Consider the following 17,408-nt stretch of genomic DNA (forward strand, 5'->3'; position numbering starts at 1 on the left):
TTAATGGGGAATTTTTAAGCAATCAATATAATTAATACACAATCAATAGGTCAGGCTAAATAGTTTGAGCTTCTGGAGTCTGTCACTGTAAGGCAGGTTTTCTAATCTCGTAATCATTCTTGTGGCTCTCTGAACCCTCTCCAGTTTATCAACATCCTTCCTGAATTGTGGGTACCAGAACCGGACCCAGGATCCCAGCAGCAGTTGCACCAAATGCCAAATCCAGAGGAGAAATAACCTCTCTGCTCCTACTCGAGAGTCCCCTGTTGATGCATCCCAGGATCGCATTAGCCCTAGTGACCAAGCCATCGCTCTGGGAGCTCATGTTCAGCTGATTATCTGCCCCCGCCACCGAAAATCTTTTTCAGAGTCTCCTGGCTTCAGTGGGCCGTACCAGCAGCAGTGGGCAGACAGCTGCCCTAGCAGCAGCATGGTTCATACCAGAATGACTCCCTTCCGTTGGCATCAGGGATATGTTCAGAAGGAGAGAGGGATCCCTGCTCCCTGGGCCTCAGAGTCTGATGCTCTCTTGGGCCCCAATGCAGAGGCAGAAGCCAGAGTTCTTGCTTATTTCTCCTTATCCAGCTTCTTCAGTGCTGGGTTTGGATACTCTGGATTCTCGATCACACCTGCGCCGAACTTCAGCTCCAAAAAGCTCCGGTAGTTGTTGGGTGCCAGAGCTGTGAAGCCAGCAAATGGCAGGGGTAACAGGGGCTTGAGGAAGTGCTCCGGGAACTCCACATCCTGCCGATGGTCCATCCACGTGTCCTTGGTCATCAGCCCATTCTTGGGGTAGAAGGGCCAGAGGTCAACGTGCAGGTGGTTGTGCTCGCTGTATTGCACACGGTAGAAGTCGCCCTCGATGGCCTTCTCCCAGACAAAGCCCTTCTCATCCACGATGGAGCCAGACTCTACGTTCCTGAGGAGGTCGCAGTTGGGAATGTCCTCCAGGTATATCCCTAGATCCACGTCATAATCCCATGGGATGATGTCCTGATGTCGGGCAGCTCCTAGGAGCGTCCCGCCTTCCAGCCAGTACCGAACTCCAGACGTCTCCAAGACGTTGATGACATACTTTGCCGTCTCCCTCAGGGCCTGTAGACAGCAAGGCGGGGTCCAGCGGTTCTGATAGAGATATTCCGGCGTATCATCATGGACGGTGCTGAAGCAACGCGGCGTCTCTTTGCTGCACCCAAACCACTGCTGCTTCCCATCCTCCAGGAGAACCCGCTTGATGCCGAAGTCTCGGAAGAGCTGCAGCCGGCTGGCTTTGGCGCGGTTCTCTGCCTTCCATTGGTTGTGCGAGGAGCTGAGCAGAGGCTGGTGGGCTGAGGAGAAGGAGACATCAAGGATTCGGACCGTCCAGCCCCGCAGTGATGTCTGGATGAAGAGGGAGGTCAGCAGGGGCTTGGCCAAGGGAGTGGAAAGGTTGAAGAGATCCTTTGTGCGCAGCAGAATCACGGCGTCTCCCTTCAGGGCTGTGCAGACCCTGGTGGAAGGCGCTACACTGTATTCAGCAGTCCACTTTCTAAGGCTGACCTTCACGTTCAAGCACTGGAGGGGAGCGAGGGACTGCACGGGTGCTGCCACCATTTGAACTCTGCCCTGGTTGGCTTTGAACTCTTCTAACATACGATCCAGCTGCCTTGTGGAATCAACCTTGACCCCATCAGGCACCAGGGCCACATACTCCGTCTTCACGTACATCTCAGGCCTGGACACATGGGCAGACTGGTCAGGGGCTGGCTTGAGGATCACGAGCTGGACGTTGGGAACATCTGGTAATACAAGCGGAGGGTACGGCAAGGTATCTGCTGCTACCATGACTGGCTGCTCCAGCTTCTGCTTCAGGAAGGACTTCACCACACCAGGGACGTAGTTCTCAAAGTCCTCGAACTCCCTGATGATGACAGTCACCCCGAGCTTCTGGGAGACAGGCAGCAGCCGGGAGCTAGGCTGGACGTGGTCTCTGTGTCTGTGCAACATCCGCTGCTGCAGCCTCGAGACGTAGTACAGTATCAGTAGATTGATGACAATCGCAAGCGCTAGGACCCCCTGACAGAACGTGATGCGCATCTTGCCAGGCAGCTGGGTCTGTTCACCTGGGGAACGATGTTATGTGGCTGTGGTCTCTGCATGGGGCAGTCAGAGGCCTTTGCTTCCCCAGGAGGCTCTGGGCTCATCCATCCCAACTCAGCTGACTTGCTGGTCACCCTGGAAAGAAATGCAGATGGAGTTTGAGTGCCAGGGATGTTTGCGACTGAGGAAAGCCTGCGTCCACGGCTCAGGGGCTGTCTCCCCAATCCTACAATTGGAGCAGGGGCTACTAGACAGATATACTAGATGGAAAAAAGGGTTTAAAATAAATGGTCCGATTAAAGAAAGATGCTCCCCCCAGCTGATTGCCATAAGAAACACAGTCCCCTGATTCTTCAGGTTCACCTAAGGCCTCCCCTAAATTAAATCTCTCCACTGTCCCTCATTGACACAGCATGGTCTAGTGGGTAGAGAAGGGGCCAGGGACTCAGAACTCCTGTACTCTGTTCCCATCTCTGCCGCTGAACCACTGTGCAGCCTTAGACAAGTGACTGCCGCTCCGTGCTTCAGTTTCCCCAGTCAGGAGCAGAACCAGGAATAGGCTATAGGAGTCCTGTCTCTCAGTTCCTCCCTCAAAAGTGGTGTTCAGATTCCAGTCTGAGCCTCCCTCACCCAGCCTGTTTGAAGTCTGTGTTTACTGGCTGGTTATCAGCACAGCTCAACCACTGAGCAAAGCCAGCCAGTCAGCGCAGGTTGGAACTGGCTGACCGAACTGCTACTCCCAAAGGAGCTGCAGCCAGTGGAGAGGACAGACTTCAGTATTGTAGGCATGTCTGAGCTCGGGATTGCTCCTAAGGGACTTGGGGTTTCCATCTTGCTGGGAAAACAGGAGCAAGGAGACCATCTGAAAGTTCTGAATTAGTGCACATGGCTTCTCAACCTACATTAACTGCTAAAGTTCCCAGAACAAGAGATGCGCCATGACGAGGGGGCTGCTTTATTTAATCTTGTTTGTATCAAGCTGGCTCATTGCCCCAGAGCAGTGGTTCCCAAACTTTAACAGCCGGCGAACCCCTTTCACTAAATTGTGAAATCTCATGAACCCCCTCCTAAAAATGAATATTTCCAGGGATTTAAGTTTAAATTTCTTCCGCACTCCGCGGGGCTCCAGCTGCTGGACCCCATTGACCGCCCTGGTCAACTGAGCTCCACTGAGCTTGGGCTGCAGGTCCCGCTGACTGCCGGGGCTCGGGCTGCCAGCCCCACGCGGAGTGCTGGGGTTCAGGCTGCTGGCTCCCTTGCTGACAGGGACAGGGGCAGGGCTCGGGCTGCCAGCCCCAACTGCCCGGCCTGCCAGCCCCAACTGCCTGGCCCTGCTCTCCCTGGGGCTCGGGCTGCCAGCCCTGCGTGGAGTGCTGGGGTTTGGACTGCTGGCTCCCCTGCTGATGGGGGCAGGGCTCGGGCTGCCAGCCCCAACTGCCCGGCCCCGCTCTCCCTGGGGCTCGGGCCGTCTGCCCTGCAACCGGATCCCACCTGCTGCCTCCAATGCCCAGGGTCCTCTGGCTGCCAGGAGTGACATTTTTCTGGTGAGCCCCCTGTAATGTTCTGTGAACCCCAGTTTGGGAACCACTGCCCCAGAGGGATCAAGGCCTCCGTTTAAGCACTAATTTCTCTGCAAACCCACCTTCCCCTCAGGGGGAAGGGGTGGGGAACCCAGAGCACGGCACCCTGCACAACAAGAACCCAGTCATCTAGGAAAAGAAAACCCGCCTGCCCTCCTAACCTAGGGGCACTGTTACAGGCAGGCCTGATGAAAAAAATGTGGGGACCTGGTACATCATGTTCGCTGAGGCCCCACCTCCTCCCATGTCACTTTATTTACACAGATGTTTGGGGGGATCCCCCTGAGCTTGAGTCCCTGGTACAGCTGTCCACCCTTTCCCTCCCTCTCTCACCAGCCCTGGGAATACCGCTTAGCACTGTAAGGAGCCCATCTGTCAGCAACACACCCTGCATCCCAGGAGAGCTCTGTTCATGCAACTATAGCCACATACCGTGCACCTTTAATCACCAGGATCTCCCTCCCAGGTCGCAAGAGACGACCCCCGAAGCTAAGACCCAGATCTGAACTCTCCTAAAGTTTGGAGGTGTCTCATTCGGGGGTTCTGGTCTGAGCTCAAGTCTAATCTAACACGATGCTCTCAGCAAATGGCAGCTGCTCTTCTCCGATCCCATTGGACAAGATACAGGGTCAAGCAGTTAAAGCTCTGAATGCGACCCACTGTGATAGATAGAGCCTGGGGTGGAAACATCCTCCAGATTCTACATCAGAAATCACTATTTTTGTGGGACTTTTGAGGAAACAGTGTTCTGTGCTCCCTCTGCTGGCTGGCTGGCTCCCTCTGCTGAACTGCAGCATCCAAGTAATCAACATTGTCCCCCAGAGCTGTGCACGTTCCTAGTGATAACGATGCTCAAACAAGGAAGCCAAGCAGACAGATTTGCTTTGTTGCCTTGGAGTTTAAGAGCCCACAATGCACTCATTTTCCTTTAGCTAAAGCTACTCTCCCCCCAGTAGGTCAACGAGCTCCAGGAGCAGCAACACGGTTTAAAGCGGAGCAAGCCCTGCAGTGCCTCATTGTGCTGCCTCAACGCTGCTCCCACTTCAAGTTGCAGGAACTTAGGAACCAAACCTAGAAAGAGGCAATGTCACACAGCGATTCCATCCGGGAAGTTGGAAGTCAGTCCTGGACTGGGTGTGTGGCTAAGTGGTCAGAGCAGGGTGTCCTCCTGCATCCCATTCCCACCTCTGCCACTGATTCACTGTGTGACCTTAGACATAACACCTGAGCTGTCTGCACCTGTCTCCCTAGCTATGAAATGCAGGTATCTTTATCTCCCTACTTCTTTTGGGAGATTCAGCTAGGAGAGGTCTGCACTAGCAACATTTGCCAGTATAGTAATGTGGGTTGGGGGGTGATTTTTTTGATGACATTTCCATGCTGGCAAAAGCCATCAGGTAGACACAGTCATGCTGGTATCGCTTATTTAGCTCAGGGAACTGGCATAATCTATGCCAGCAAAAGCACTTTTTTTACCAGCATAAGATGCACCCATGGATGAAAAGGCCAGAAGGGACTGTTGTGATCATCAAGTCTGACCTCTAGCTATGCCAGCAAACCTTTTCCAGTGCAGATCTGGCCTTAGCTGAAGTGTGTAAAGCACTTGGAGTTCCTCAAGCAGAGGGTGCTGGAAAAGAGCAAACTATTATTCATTAGTACTAAACCAGACTCCTTTCTGCCTGGGACTGCAACGGCCTAGCCTGGGAAACAGTGTTCTGCCACAGTGACCAGCCCAGTTTTAAGCTGTTAAAACTGTAAATTGCAGACGAGAATTAAAAGAGGAGGCAGCAGTGTCACTTGAAAGATGAACTGCCCTCAGAATTAAAAACATCTCTGTGGCTTTGTCTACACTACACAGCTTTTAGAAACACGGGCAGTGTAAACGCTGTTTGTCGGTACAAAGTACTTCCTACTACTACAAGCAGGATTCACCGTGTTGACAGGAGAGTGCTCCTGCTGACAACAAGCTGTTTACACTGCAACTTGCCATGGAAAAACTTTTGTCTTGGGGTGGGGGTGGGGGGGCTTTTAGAAGCACCTGTGAATGACAAAAGTTTGTTCACTTGGCAGTGTAGACAAAGCCTAAGCTTCCCCAAGGAGGCTGAAGCTGAGTTTTCTCCGCATGCAAAGGAAGCCTGGTCTCAGGAAAGCTTTTCCACTAGCAGGCTTCTTGCATTGTTAAGCCAGGGCTCTGTAGCTGTTTCGTCTGTAGCTGTTTTGTCGCTTACAATCTTGTCAGCATGGGTTTAGTTTTTTTAATCACTTGTTTATAAGCACCACAGGCCTTAGTCTCCTCCCCTGCTGCTCTGCAGGACTGAAAGGAAACCTGTGTCAAGCAGCATTTAAGACGATGGGTTTACATAAGCTTGAAGTCATTAAAAAGCGATTGTATTAATCTCTGCTCCATTCCCAATGTGTGTGTGTGGGGGGAAAATCTATGTAAAATTGAAAAGGACAAAGCTATATTAAAAGGTACTTAATAATCCCTTGCCCTGCTCTAGCACCTTCCATGCATGGTTCTTAAAAGATGGTTAATAAACTAAGCTCCGCAATCTGCCTGGGAGAGAGGTATTGTTATCCCCACTTAAACGGCGGCACACAGATGGGAACTGATTTGCCAGTGTGAGTCAGTAGCAGAGTTGGGAATAGTGGAACCCAGGAGTCCTGACTCCCTGGCCTGTTTTTTAGTCCCCATTCCTCAAGCTTCTAAGAAGATATCTCAAAGCAGTGCACTCAAGCTGACACTGTCCCCTCCTATAGACACCAGAACACCTCTGACACCTTTAAAAACATCCTACCCCACAATGGTCCAAGAAGAGACAGGGTGAGAGTGAGAGGCTAGACAGAGTCCAGATGAAATGTGGTTTACAGGAGGCATATTTACCTGCCATTCTCTTCCAAGGACATCTGAGAAAGGGGACTCTGAAAGGAGAAATCAAACAGGTCAGATTAATTAAGACCTCGAAAGTATTTCACCAGCCCTGATTTTTTTTTTTTTTAATGCTGTTTCCTTTCAGACAAAGGAATCAGGAAGTGGAACAGAAACAGAAAGTTGGTCCGGACCAGAACCTCAGACCCAACCCTCCCTACCTTCTGGAGCCAAACTTTATATGGATAATAAGAATGTTCATAGTTACGTTAGAAAGGCTAAAAAGGGATATAATGTAGTGTATTACTTCTATATATTATATGTATAATCTCATATATATAAAAAGGATATAAACCGCATTGCTTCTGGGCAGACACGAACCTTTCATTGATGGGGGGGGGGTGAGGAAGAAATTTCTCCTCTATGGTTAGGCTATTCCTCAAGTGTCTACTAAAGTGTTTTGCCCTTTCCTCTAAAGCAGATGGTACCGCCCACTCTTGGAAACAAGGTACTGGACAAGAGGGATCCAATCCTCCGAGTTTCCAGAAGAAATCAGCTGGAATTTTATTAGTATATAGCATTAAATGCTGGCCTGTGTGAAATGAGTTTGGGAGGGCTCAGTCCAACTCCTAGTGGATGTATGTTCACATTCAAAAATCAACAATCATCCATCCCTATTGGCACTAATTGTCTGCCAGGTGGGAAGCTGCAGCAGAGACCTTAGCAAGCCCCGTCTTACCTCTAAACTGGGTCCCTCCAGGGAAGGGAGAAGGCACCCAGTGTAGTGCGTTTTGAGGGAGTTGGTTCTCTAGTTGCCTGTGCTGTACTCATGGGGATGTCTCCGGGGTTGTCAATCTGGCCCCTTTCACCAGTACTAGAAGTAAAAGAAGCATAAAATGATTGACAGGAAAATAACCTTTGTTGTTGCCTGGGACCCCTGCAACAAGTATGTGCGGTGGACCCGTGGGATCAGTTGACGCTACGCACGGCTCATGCGGCGCCTCATGGTCTCGGACACCATCCAATAGTCCAGGGACATCTACATCGAACACATCCCCAGCCACCGACAGTACCAAGATCCCCAGCCACCGACAGTACCATGAGCCGGAACAACATCGTGCATCAACTACGAGAAAGGGACCAAGAGACTTTTTCCATTGGACCGTATGAACTGAAATCATAAACTCACTGAACATTAAATCTCACCAAATGAGTAGCCACTCATTATTCTCCACACCTGAACATAGCCATTATATGAACGACATACCCTCATATCTCAATGTCTGTACTTTGACCTGTTAACCTTTTACTCCCAATCGGGGATATTGCAGATTATGTATTCCTTACACCACCCAATCCTAAACCAAACTTCACACCACTTGATAATCTGCACGTTATTCCCGGATAACCAGAAACTTCTACGCTTAAACTCTGTACCATTTTTTTTTAATTTTAACATCATCTTAATAAAAGTACTTGATAAGGCAAAGTTTGCAGCTAAGTGTGACATCAACGAGCACTCCAGAATGTGTATTTCTGGCTCCAGACTCCTTTCCCAGCTCCTTGTCAAAATATTTCTGCTGCCCCTTGCTCAGTCATACAAGAGGAGTCAAGCAAAACCATTAGACTCTATGACTGCTGTTACAAACAGCTCCCCGACAGTTTTGACCACAACCTCTCCACCTGCCTAGGTTCTACCAGGAGACAAAAGCCCCAAGTAAGAGTTCCACACATATCACAATGCACAACACCATAAAGCATGGGGGGGATTCAATCAACAACCATTGATTGTAGGCTTCTGAGTCAGTGTTCTGTTCCTTCCAGCAGCATGCCTGGGGCCTTGGATTTCAATGGTCTTGAAAGGTCTGTCTCTATTTTACCCCAAAATGGCCATCTTTCTAGACTGTCAACACGATGCCTGAGCTTTTCCACTCACCTATATCTTCCTCCTCCTAGTTTCTGGCTTTTGAGAAGAAGAAAAGGTTGACATTACATTATATATTTTTAACTCAGGGAAATGACTGATGCTTGAATGTAAGTGAATTTGTGTAAGAGTGGGGCCCAAGGACATCTGGACAGAGTCCCATCTCTCTGCTTCCTCTATGTCTATTCCACCCCAATTTCACAGCGCTTCTGGACTTGGCTCCTTTGCCACAGCCAAAAATCTCAAGATTTCTGGAGGCAGCCCTGTGAGTCCTCCTAGGTAAGACAGGTAAAGCACACTGATAAACCTGAATACCAACCGGTGGTGGATTTGGGGTAAGGCAGGCAATTGCCCTAGATAAGGAAGTAGATGGGGAAAGGAGATGGTGACCACCCTGAATAGTTGAGAGGAAGGGACAGTGACTGCTCTGAATAGGGGCTGGTATGGAGCTAAGGCGACAGACCAAATGTTCCAGCATCATGGCTGGGGAGATGAGGCAGGCTTTGATTTGTCCTCATCCAAACCAGACTGGAATCTCAGCTCTGTGCTAAGAAGGGATCTGCCCTGGGGGTGGGGGGGGGCAGAGAGAAAAGTACTTTGTGGGGGGGGAGGGGGAGGACTGATCTGGAAAGGAGCTGGCCTGTCAATGGGGTGGCCTATGCAGTCCTGGGTGGAGGTGGGACTGTGCTTACAGTGGTGAAGAGCCTGTTGCCAGGGGAACCTCCACCTGCTTGCTCTGGGTGGATAAGAAGCCTGTCCTGAGGGGGCCTGATCGAGACCCTCATTGAAATGGGAACCTCTCCCTGTCTGCTCGGGACAGGGGAGAGAAGTGACCCTATTCTAGGGGGAACTTGGCTGGGGTCCCCAGTGTAATGAGAATCCATCTCAGCCTCTTCTGAGTGGGGGGTGAAGCAAGTCAGGGGGGGTGGGGGCATGAGGTCTGGTGGGGGGGGGGTGAGGTCTGCCATGGGAACCCCTCCCTGGATGCTTTGGGTTTCTGGATGTGTGTGGGGGCGGAGGGGGATGTTCCCTGGGAACTGCTCCCTCCCTGCTCTGGGGGGGATAAAGCAGGCCTGTAGGGAGCAGGTGTTACCATGGGAATCCTTCTCCTTGCTGGGGGAACAGTACGGGGCTGAAGCAGGCCTACCCTGGGGGGGCCTGTTGCCATGGGAACCTCCCGCTCAAGGGGGAGCAGCAGGCCTACCTGGAGGGGCCCGTTGCCATGGGAACCCCCTGCTCAGGGGGGGAAGCAGGCCGGCCCTGGGGGCCCTGTTGCCATGGGAACCCCCCGCTCGGGGGAAGCAGCAGGCCTACCTGGAGGGGCCCGTTGCCATGGGAACCCCTCCCTGCCCCCGTCCCGCGGCGCGGGCCCCATTTCCTGGTGGAGCACTATCTGGCAGGAAGTGCCCCCCCCGCACGGCTCCCTATGTGGCAGCCGCCGGGATCCATGATGGAGGCTGAGCGGGTGCTGGTGCGGGCCCAGCAGGCCTCGGGCCCGGCGGGGGCAGAGCCGCCCCCGCCCCCGCCGCAGGCCCCGGGCCGGGCGGCCGCGGGGTCCGGGCCCGGCGAGCTCAGCCTGCCCGGCATCCTGCACTACATCCAGCACGAGTGGGCCCGCTTCGAGGCCGAGAAGAGCCGCTGGGAGGCCGAGCGGGCCGAGCTGCAGGTGCCGGGGGCGGCGGCGGCGGGCCGGGCCGGGGCGCGGGGAGCCGCGGGCGGGCGAGGGGTTACCGGGGCCACCGCTGCCTCCGCCGCTGCCGCCATCTTGGAGGGAAATGGCCGACGGGACCCCGGGGGGGGGGTCAGAGAGCCCCCCCCAGGATCGGGGACCCCCCCGTGGGTCGGGGCGGGGGAGTGTCAGCGCCCCCCCCCAGGATCGGGACCCCCCCGTGGGTCGGAGCAGGGGCGTGTCAGGGACCCCCAGGATCGGGGACCTCCCCCGTGGGTCGGGGATCCCCCCACAGGGGCAGGGGCTTAGACCTTGGGAGAGACCAGGGGGTTGAAGGGAGAAATTGGGGTGAGAGATTAGAGGGGGGTGGTGAGTGGGGGAGGTATTGTGGTCCCTCCCCCACAAAAAAAAATTTGGGACCCTTTATTTGCGACTTGGGATGGTGGCTGTTGCTGTCCAAGAAGGCTTGAGGAGGCTTGGGGCGAGCGTGAGGGGCGGGGTACGTGGCTGTCGCCTCCCCGTAGCACCAGGGGAAGGAGCGAATGACTTGGGGCAAATGCAGCCGTCCCCCTCCAATAGGAAGTTGAGGGGGACCATGGGGGAGGAACACAGCTGTCGTTCCTGCCATAGCAACCAGTGAAGGAGTTGGGATGAGCTTTTGGGGGGGAGGAAATGCAGTTGTCAACCCCGTAGCAACTCCCAATAGAGTTGGGGTGAATGTTGGGGCAGGGGCCAGGAAATGTCTGCTGCTGCCCAAGAGGGAGGTGAGGTGATGAGGGGGGAAATGTAGCTATCGCCTTCCAATAGGGACCAGGGAAGGAATTGGGGTGAGGGCATGTGGGGAGACATGCATCTGTCAACCCCATAGCAACTAGGGAGGGAGTTGTTGGCGGGGGCACAGCCAACATCCAGTCCAGTAGTGGGAGAGGAGAGAATTGAGGTGGGACACCTAATAGAGACCATGGAGGTGGTCACTTCTCTGAATAGCCTCCATGGGTCTGGTCAAGAGGAGCTGCTTCCCGGTTGTTGGTGTTTGGAGCAAAGGGAATGTCGCTTTCCTGAGGTATTGTTTAAGGAGCAGGGGACAGTGATCTCCCTTAATACGGCATGAAGACCTGCAGGGCTGTTCTCCCTGAGTAGCTCTAGGGCTAGAATTGGGATGGGAGGAGATGGCAACCTCTCAGAACAACAATGCTGACAGTGCCCAGGGATGGAAATTTCTCTGAGTAGTGACTAGGGCTGTTAAGTGCATTAACTTCTCTGAATAGCCACAGCCAGCGGATCTGGGGTTAGTAATTTGGGTGAATTCACTTCCACAGAGTTGGAGGGATGAATTGTTTGGGATGGAAATAGGTGCTGAAGATGTCAAGGGAATGCCCTGTCCCAAACAGCAGCTCAGGTATAGAGAATTCTCCTTCCCGAATACCAGTGGAGAAGGGCGGTGAGCTGAGGACCTTTGAGATCCTTGGCAAAGGGTGTCTGAGTGACTCATCAGCGCCTGGGTGAGAGAGTTACTATCCCCTTGAACGTTTATGGGTTTATAGGTCACAGGAGAGAGGCAAACAAAATAGACCAGTTCTCATTGACTTCACTTTGTTGCTCTGCTCGCACATGGAGAACAGGTGAAGAGCAGTAGCTTATCACATGCCAGGCCAGAAGGCCTTGATGCCAGCCTCTAGCACGTGTGCTGGATGCTGCAGGATGTAAGGCATCCCTAGAAAGTGTCTCAGATTTCCAGATCCTCATAGCTGGAGTGGACATGAGGCATAAACTGCTTTCTGGTGTGCGTGCTTGTATATATGATGACTTATAGCTGGTCTGTGTAACATGGGGAATTGAAGTGGGCCAAGCAGCAGGGTTTGATGTGAGCAGGGGGGTGAAAGGCAATGGATGGGACAGAGCTGCAGGTATCTAGGCAAGGGAATATGCAGGGATTGAGAGACTGAATCTGGCTGGAGAGTTTAATGAGATGGAGGTGCTAGGGGAACAGTGAGATAGCTTTAATCTGCAGGGTGAGGCTGAGGAGTGTTGTGTAGGAGGGGTTATGAGTGGAACAGGAAAAAGGCCATAGAGAATTGCTTATAAAATCAAGGGTGTGTCCAGCGGCACAGGTGGGAGTGTAGCAGATTGGATGAGGCCTTGGTGGGAGGGAAGAGAATCATGTGAGTCAGCAGCAGCAGTATGGAGGAAGAGAAACTGATCAAGAAGAGGAAGCTGGAAGAGGAAGGTGGGGCGGAGCGGGGCTTTCAGAAGATAATTAGGATGCAGTCTTGGCTGTGACTCTGATGCTAGCTCCATAGCCCAAACAATGAGATTCTCAAGGAGGAGGTACCCTGGGGGTAGGCTGCCTGTGCTTGACACTTCTCTAGTGCTGTCTTTGTAAACATTAACTCATTAAGCCTGGTAACTTCCCCATGAGACTGTGCCAATATTCTCTGATTGGGAAACTGAGGCACGGAGATGGGAAGTGACTTGACTCCTCTGTACTTGTGGGTGCTGTCAGAGCCATGATTAGAAATTGGGATTTTCTGGCTCCCAGTCCTGTGCGGAGACCACTTGACCCTATCTCATTCTCAAGCAAGAAAAGGCCAGGGGAGCATTGCTTGGTCTCAGTAATTCCATGGATATCAGTGTCAGGGATGAGGAGGGATTTGCTGTCTGAGGGAGCTGATGATAACATTTACCCAGGAGAGTGGTTAATGGCTGAAGAATGATGGAAAGAAGATTGGGAGACTTCTCTTGGAGGTAACAAGGTCATGTGTTGGGGAGAATGCTTTGGGATAGTCTTTGGGAGATATTAGCTGGTTTAATATGCTGATACTCTAACTTCCCTGCAGCTGCTTAGAATTTGGATTCGTCCAGCCAGCTCTGACCTCAGCCTTTCCTGTTTGGGAGGGAGAGAGAGAATTACCATGAGGCTAGGAAGCAAGCAAGCAATGCATTCTGAAGCCAGCCGGAAGTTAACCAACCGCAGCAAATGTGCATCGCTGTTGAAGGGAGCGGGGATGTGGTTGAAAAGCAAAGTGGAGGAGAGAAACCCCACCACAAATCCTCTTGCCCACCCACATTTCATAACTGTGGGTAGGGAGCACTGTGGCACAGGAGCACTTAAAAGTGCCATCAGAGTTCGGCCTCTGGATCTGTAAGCATCATGGGAGCATCCTTGTGGCAACTTGGACTCCAGGGGAGAATGAAGGAGCCAGGAAGAGCATGATGAGGAGCAGTGGAAGAGGGTATATGAAAGTAGCTGCAAGGATGGTCCAATGGCTAGAGCACTAGCCAGGGCTGTGGGAGACCTGGGTTCAATTCCTGCGCCACCCCAAACATCCTGTGTGAACCTAGGCACGTCACTTTGCTTCTCTGTGTTTCAGTTCCACATCTGTAAAATGGGCCTAATAGCACTGCCCTACCTCAAAGGTAAAGACTGTGTGGCACTCAGATAGTATGGTGATGTGGGCCAGATAAATATTCAAAATAGCATGGCAATTCACATGAAAAGTCCCTCAAACAATATTAATTGCATCACTTCAGCTTGTGCCTCGCTTATGCATCCCTGAGGAGACAGATTTAGCTAGTGATCATTCATTGCTAGGTGGGTTTCACCTGCGTTCTCATGCACCAGCATAGCTGGTGCGTGAATTGGCCACTCAATGGTGTATGTGGTGACATTTGCAAAGAAACCTTTGCATAACAGAGCTTCTGGATTGTTTCCCAAGGAAGGTTGCAACTTCCGGCCTTCCTGCAGACCTCATTTGCTAACTGTAGCACAGGCCTATCCGTGCTTCAGCGCAATTTTCTATTGCCCCACTAAAGGCACCCATTTGAATGCTGTATGTTTACGTTGGCCCTGCTGTTCCTAGGAAAGGACATATTACAAAACATAAACCCATGGCTTATAAACAAAACATAAACCCATGGGCTTGGCTTAAGACTTTCTGTTTCAAAGATTGCATACTAAAAGTCCTACCAAAAGGCCCATTGCTTTCTGCCTGTCTAGTTTCCCACATTCCTGGTGGAAATTCCAAGGTGTGTGTTGTCAGAGAGAGCAGTTAGCTTGTGATACTGCTGTACTTTTATCTCCACTCAAACCTTTCATAGCAGACACACAAAATGGGACATACAGGTGAACAGGGGTTAGGCTGTTTGGGATCTTAATTGAAAGGCCTGTATGGAAATTATCAGTTGATTGAGTTTAGACTTCACCTTGCAATTCCTTGGCTTTCTACAGGGCTAGGTAAAACTATAGTATTCTTCACTTTTTTCCTTAACTCCATTTTATCAACTTTTTTTTTCTTTCTTAACCAGGGAACTTCCTTATTTTCATCTGACAAGTAAAGTACTGATCCCCTTCCTATATGGAATTATGTATTCTACACCAGGCACTCAAAGTACACTGTAGCCTTGGTTACCTGCATGATGTTTAGCATACCTTGATGTCATCTTCGTTAGAACTGTACTGCTGTTTCTTCAAAGCTTCAGCCTTTTAAAAAAATGCTTTAAGCTGGCCTGTGTGCCTGTGGACTCCAAGAAGTCTTTGTAGGAATCTGAGAATCTGAACGTTTTGCCTCTGTAAAATCTTTCAACCCAGTAAGATCTGTGAAGTATTTTAAGCAGTCCCTAGGGGTCACAGGCTCCTTGGGAGTGATAGCATTAACCTGCAAGATGGTTTGTGGGGTCGAGTGTGATGGGCCAAGAATCCTTGTCTCGATCCAGCAAACTCTGTGACTTTTATGCTTCCCCAGAGCTCAGATAGGGTTAAGCAGGCCCAGAAGTTATAGTGTTAAGTTAGGTTCCCTAGGAGTTGCTGTGAGAAGTGGAAGCTCTTTAGGAATGAGTGTGCTGGCACACATGGACGGTGTTCCTTGACCCAGTCTCTGAGCAGTGGTTAGCACAGTCCTTTTCCATCTGCAAAGTCCTCTTTCCCCACCCCCCACCTCTAGTGAGGTTGGTCAGTATCATTATCCACACTGTACAGAGTGGGAAACTGAGGCACCGAAATGGGAAGGGCCTTGCTGAAGTCCCTGTGAGTCAGTGGCAGAGCCAGGAGGAGAACTTCAGATTCCTCGACTCCTAGTCCTGTGTTCGTTTCCACTCGACCAGAGTTTGCCAGCCTTCGCAAGCTGGCAATCCCTTATTTGAAGTTAAAATTTTTTGCCACCCCCTTCCGCTTACTATAAAAGTAAGAGTAAAAGAAGATATTGGTACTAAGCCCAAGTAATTAATGTGTGTGTGTGTGTGTCAAGAGCTTGGCCGAGAACACATGACCTTGAAGGGCCAGAGGATGTGGGAAGTGGGGTAGTGAGATCTTTTTTGCTTTAGAGCATAATAAAAATTTCAACGCATCACAATCCTCCCCATTTCCCCCTCCTGGAGCTTGTGGCTTTGAGAACCACTGCACTAGATTGTGGTACTCAAAGGTAAGTTAGGTTTGCAAAGTGAATTCTAGTCTTGATCCTTGCACAGTGATCTGGTATGCAAAGGCAGGCTGAGTTGGGCTAGATCAATTCTTGTAGCCAGAGAGGGCTCCAGGTTCATCTGAGCAGGTACATAACCTGCAGGAAAGAGGGGTTGTGGAGGAGATGGGAATGATCCCTACACAGATGACAACAGTACTCCTTTGGGGTTCCACTCTGCTACCCTAGAGCGTTAGGCACAAGTAGCTGATGTTTAGAAGCTCAGAAAGCTGGGCGTGTGCCATGAGTCAAATGATTGGAAATGAATCTGTAAGGGGTGCTTAGCATCACTGTTTGCTGGGACAGGGTTTGACTGACGGGAGCATGTCGGACCGGAAATCTGGCTAATAAGCAGAAAATCTGTGTTAATAGACTGGTGGTTGGGGGTGGGGGGTTTAAGAAGGTGTCAGCTGGCGGATGGTGGAGCCAGTTTGCAATCTCGCCTTAGGAGCTGGCAGGCAGTTTGGCATATGGTGCAGATTCCCGCGGCTTAAGCCAACAGACGGTCATTAAGTGATAGAAATGTTTTGTGATTGGGTTAAATTGCCTGTAGAAGGGTGAGAAAATACACACACTAGCTCAGTCCAGAGTGGAGCAGTCTCTCAAATGCAATGGAGCATGAGGAGGGGAGTGAGCTCCTTGCGGGCAGGTCTGCACTTAGCTAGATCGCTGCTGTGTGAAAGAGAGAGAGGAGGGAGGTGTTGTGGATGCCTTGCAGTGCCTTGGGCTGAGTCTGCTCCAGAATTAGCTGCCTAATGCCACTGAAGTCCGAGATGCACCTGCAGGAAAATTGGCCTGTTTTTATCAGAGTTTTGGCAATGGCATCGGAGGGGAAGGATAGTTTTGTGGTTAGGGCAAGGGAGCTGGAAGTCGGGAATCCTGGGTTCTGTTCCCGCCTTTGGGAGGGGAGTGGGGTTGAGAGTCAGGATGTCTGGATTCTGTGCCCCCCTCTGGATGGGGAGTGGGGTCTGGTGGGTTAGAGAAGTGGGGCTGAGAGTTGGGATTCCTGGGTTCTACTCCCACTTCAGCATTTAGGCAACTCCGACTAGTAGAAAACACCCTGGCATGTCTCCTCAGCAACACAGGCTGCTGGAGCACATCAGACCTGTCCTCTGCTCTCTATACTGGCTTCTCATAGAATATCGAATCAAGTTCAAAGTCTTGGTCCTTATCTTCAAAACGCTGCATGGCCTGGGCCCAACATATCTAAAAGGTCATCTAAAGCTCCGGGAAAGAGTGTGGTCGACAGCTCTGCTCCTCTGGCCCAATGGACTCTCAACAATCAGAGTAAAGCTAGTCCATGCGGAAGACAGAGCCGTCTCTGGGGGTGGTCTGAGACTGTAGACCGAACTGCCGCAGGAACTAAGGACTATTGTAAACCTCACCACCTTCCACTCCAACTGCAAGGGACATTTCTTTGACCTGCCTTCTGTAAAAATACAGCAACAAGTACCTGTATATTAAAAGAAAAAAAGACACCCCTGTCAAAACCAGACAGGCCACGGCACGGTGCTTCTCCCTCTGAGGAGAGGAGGAGAAACCAGCACATGACAGATGTGTAGTCATGGTGTGCTGCTGGAAGGCTCTCAGATACTATGGTGATAAGCGTGGTTAAAATCTTCTATGGAATAGACCAGAGTGGGGGCTAGTGGTTAGAGGGGTGGGGGAGCTGGGAATGAGGAGTCTTGTTTTCAATTTGAGACTCTGCTCCTGCTTTTCTATCTATGGGATTCTGGGCAGGTCACTGCACCTCTTGGTAAATCTGTAAAATGGAGAATAATGGCTCTGACTCTCCCCAGGGAGCTGTGAGGCATCCTGTGTTACGGGGAGGTGA

At 51.4% G+C, this 17,408-nt stretch overlaps 2 protein-coding genes across 16 annotated transcripts in view; one reads left to right on the forward strand and one right to left on the reverse strand.

Annotated features, from left to right (window-relative positions):
- Positions 1 to 10,228, reverse strand: FKRP (fukutin related protein). Of its 13 annotated transcripts, none has more exons than XM_073321772.2 (5): positions 10,184 to 10,201; positions 8,465 to 8,491; positions 7,268 to 7,654; positions 6,544 to 6,581; positions 1 to 2,214 (listed from the first exon to the last, which is right to left on the reverse strand). In XM_073321772.2, the coding sequence occupies exon 5, from the start codon at positions 2,074 to 2,076 to the stop codon at positions 568 to 570; it is 1,509 nt and encodes a 502-aa protein (XP_073177873.1). In that variant the 5' UTR covers positions 2,077 to 2,214; positions 6,544 to 6,581; positions 7,268 to 7,654; positions 8,465 to 8,491; positions 10,184 to 10,201; the 3' UTR covers positions 1 to 567. The 13 variants fall into 13 exon arrangements, with proteins under 13 accessions (XP_073177873.1, XP_073177882.1, XP_073177874.1 ...); XM_073321781.2 differs by lacking the exon at positions 10,184 to 10,201 and adding an exon at positions 9,767 to 9,952 and having other exon boundaries at positions 7,268 to 7,402; XM_073321773.2 differs by lacking the exon at positions 10,184 to 10,201 and adding an exon at positions 9,767 to 9,952.
- STRN4 (striatin 4) overlaps positions 9,867 to 17,408 on the forward strand; it is a 27,514-nt gene continuing 19,972 nt past the window's right edge. For 2 of the 3 annotated variants that reach the window (XM_073321763.1, XM_073321764.1), the window contains exon 1: positions 9,867 to 10,118. In XM_073321763.1, the coding sequence (XP_073177864.1) occupies positions 9,879 to 10,118 (240 nt within the window). In that variant the 5' untranslated portion in view covers positions 9,867 to 9,878. Of the gene's footprint in view, positions 10,119 to 10,158; positions 12,867 to 12,958; positions 17,173 to 17,408 lie in introns of those variants that run through there. The other variant, XM_073321765.2, reaches the window with a different exon arrangement.

Source organism: Lepidochelys kempii, chromosome 23, assembly GCF_965140285.1.
Source record: "Lepidochelys kempii isolate rLepKem1 chromosome 23, rLepKem1.hap1, whole genome shotgun sequence".
In the NCBI taxonomy this organism is placed as follows: domain Eukaryota; kingdom Metazoa; phylum Chordata; order Testudines; family Cheloniidae; genus Lepidochelys; species Lepidochelys kempii.

What these genes read in the sequence shown, in the direction of transcription:
- FKRP (XM_073321778.1), bottom strand. Translation starts at nt 2,076, where the DNA reads ATGCGCATCACGTTCTGTCAGGGGGTCCTAGCGCTTGCGATTGTCATC.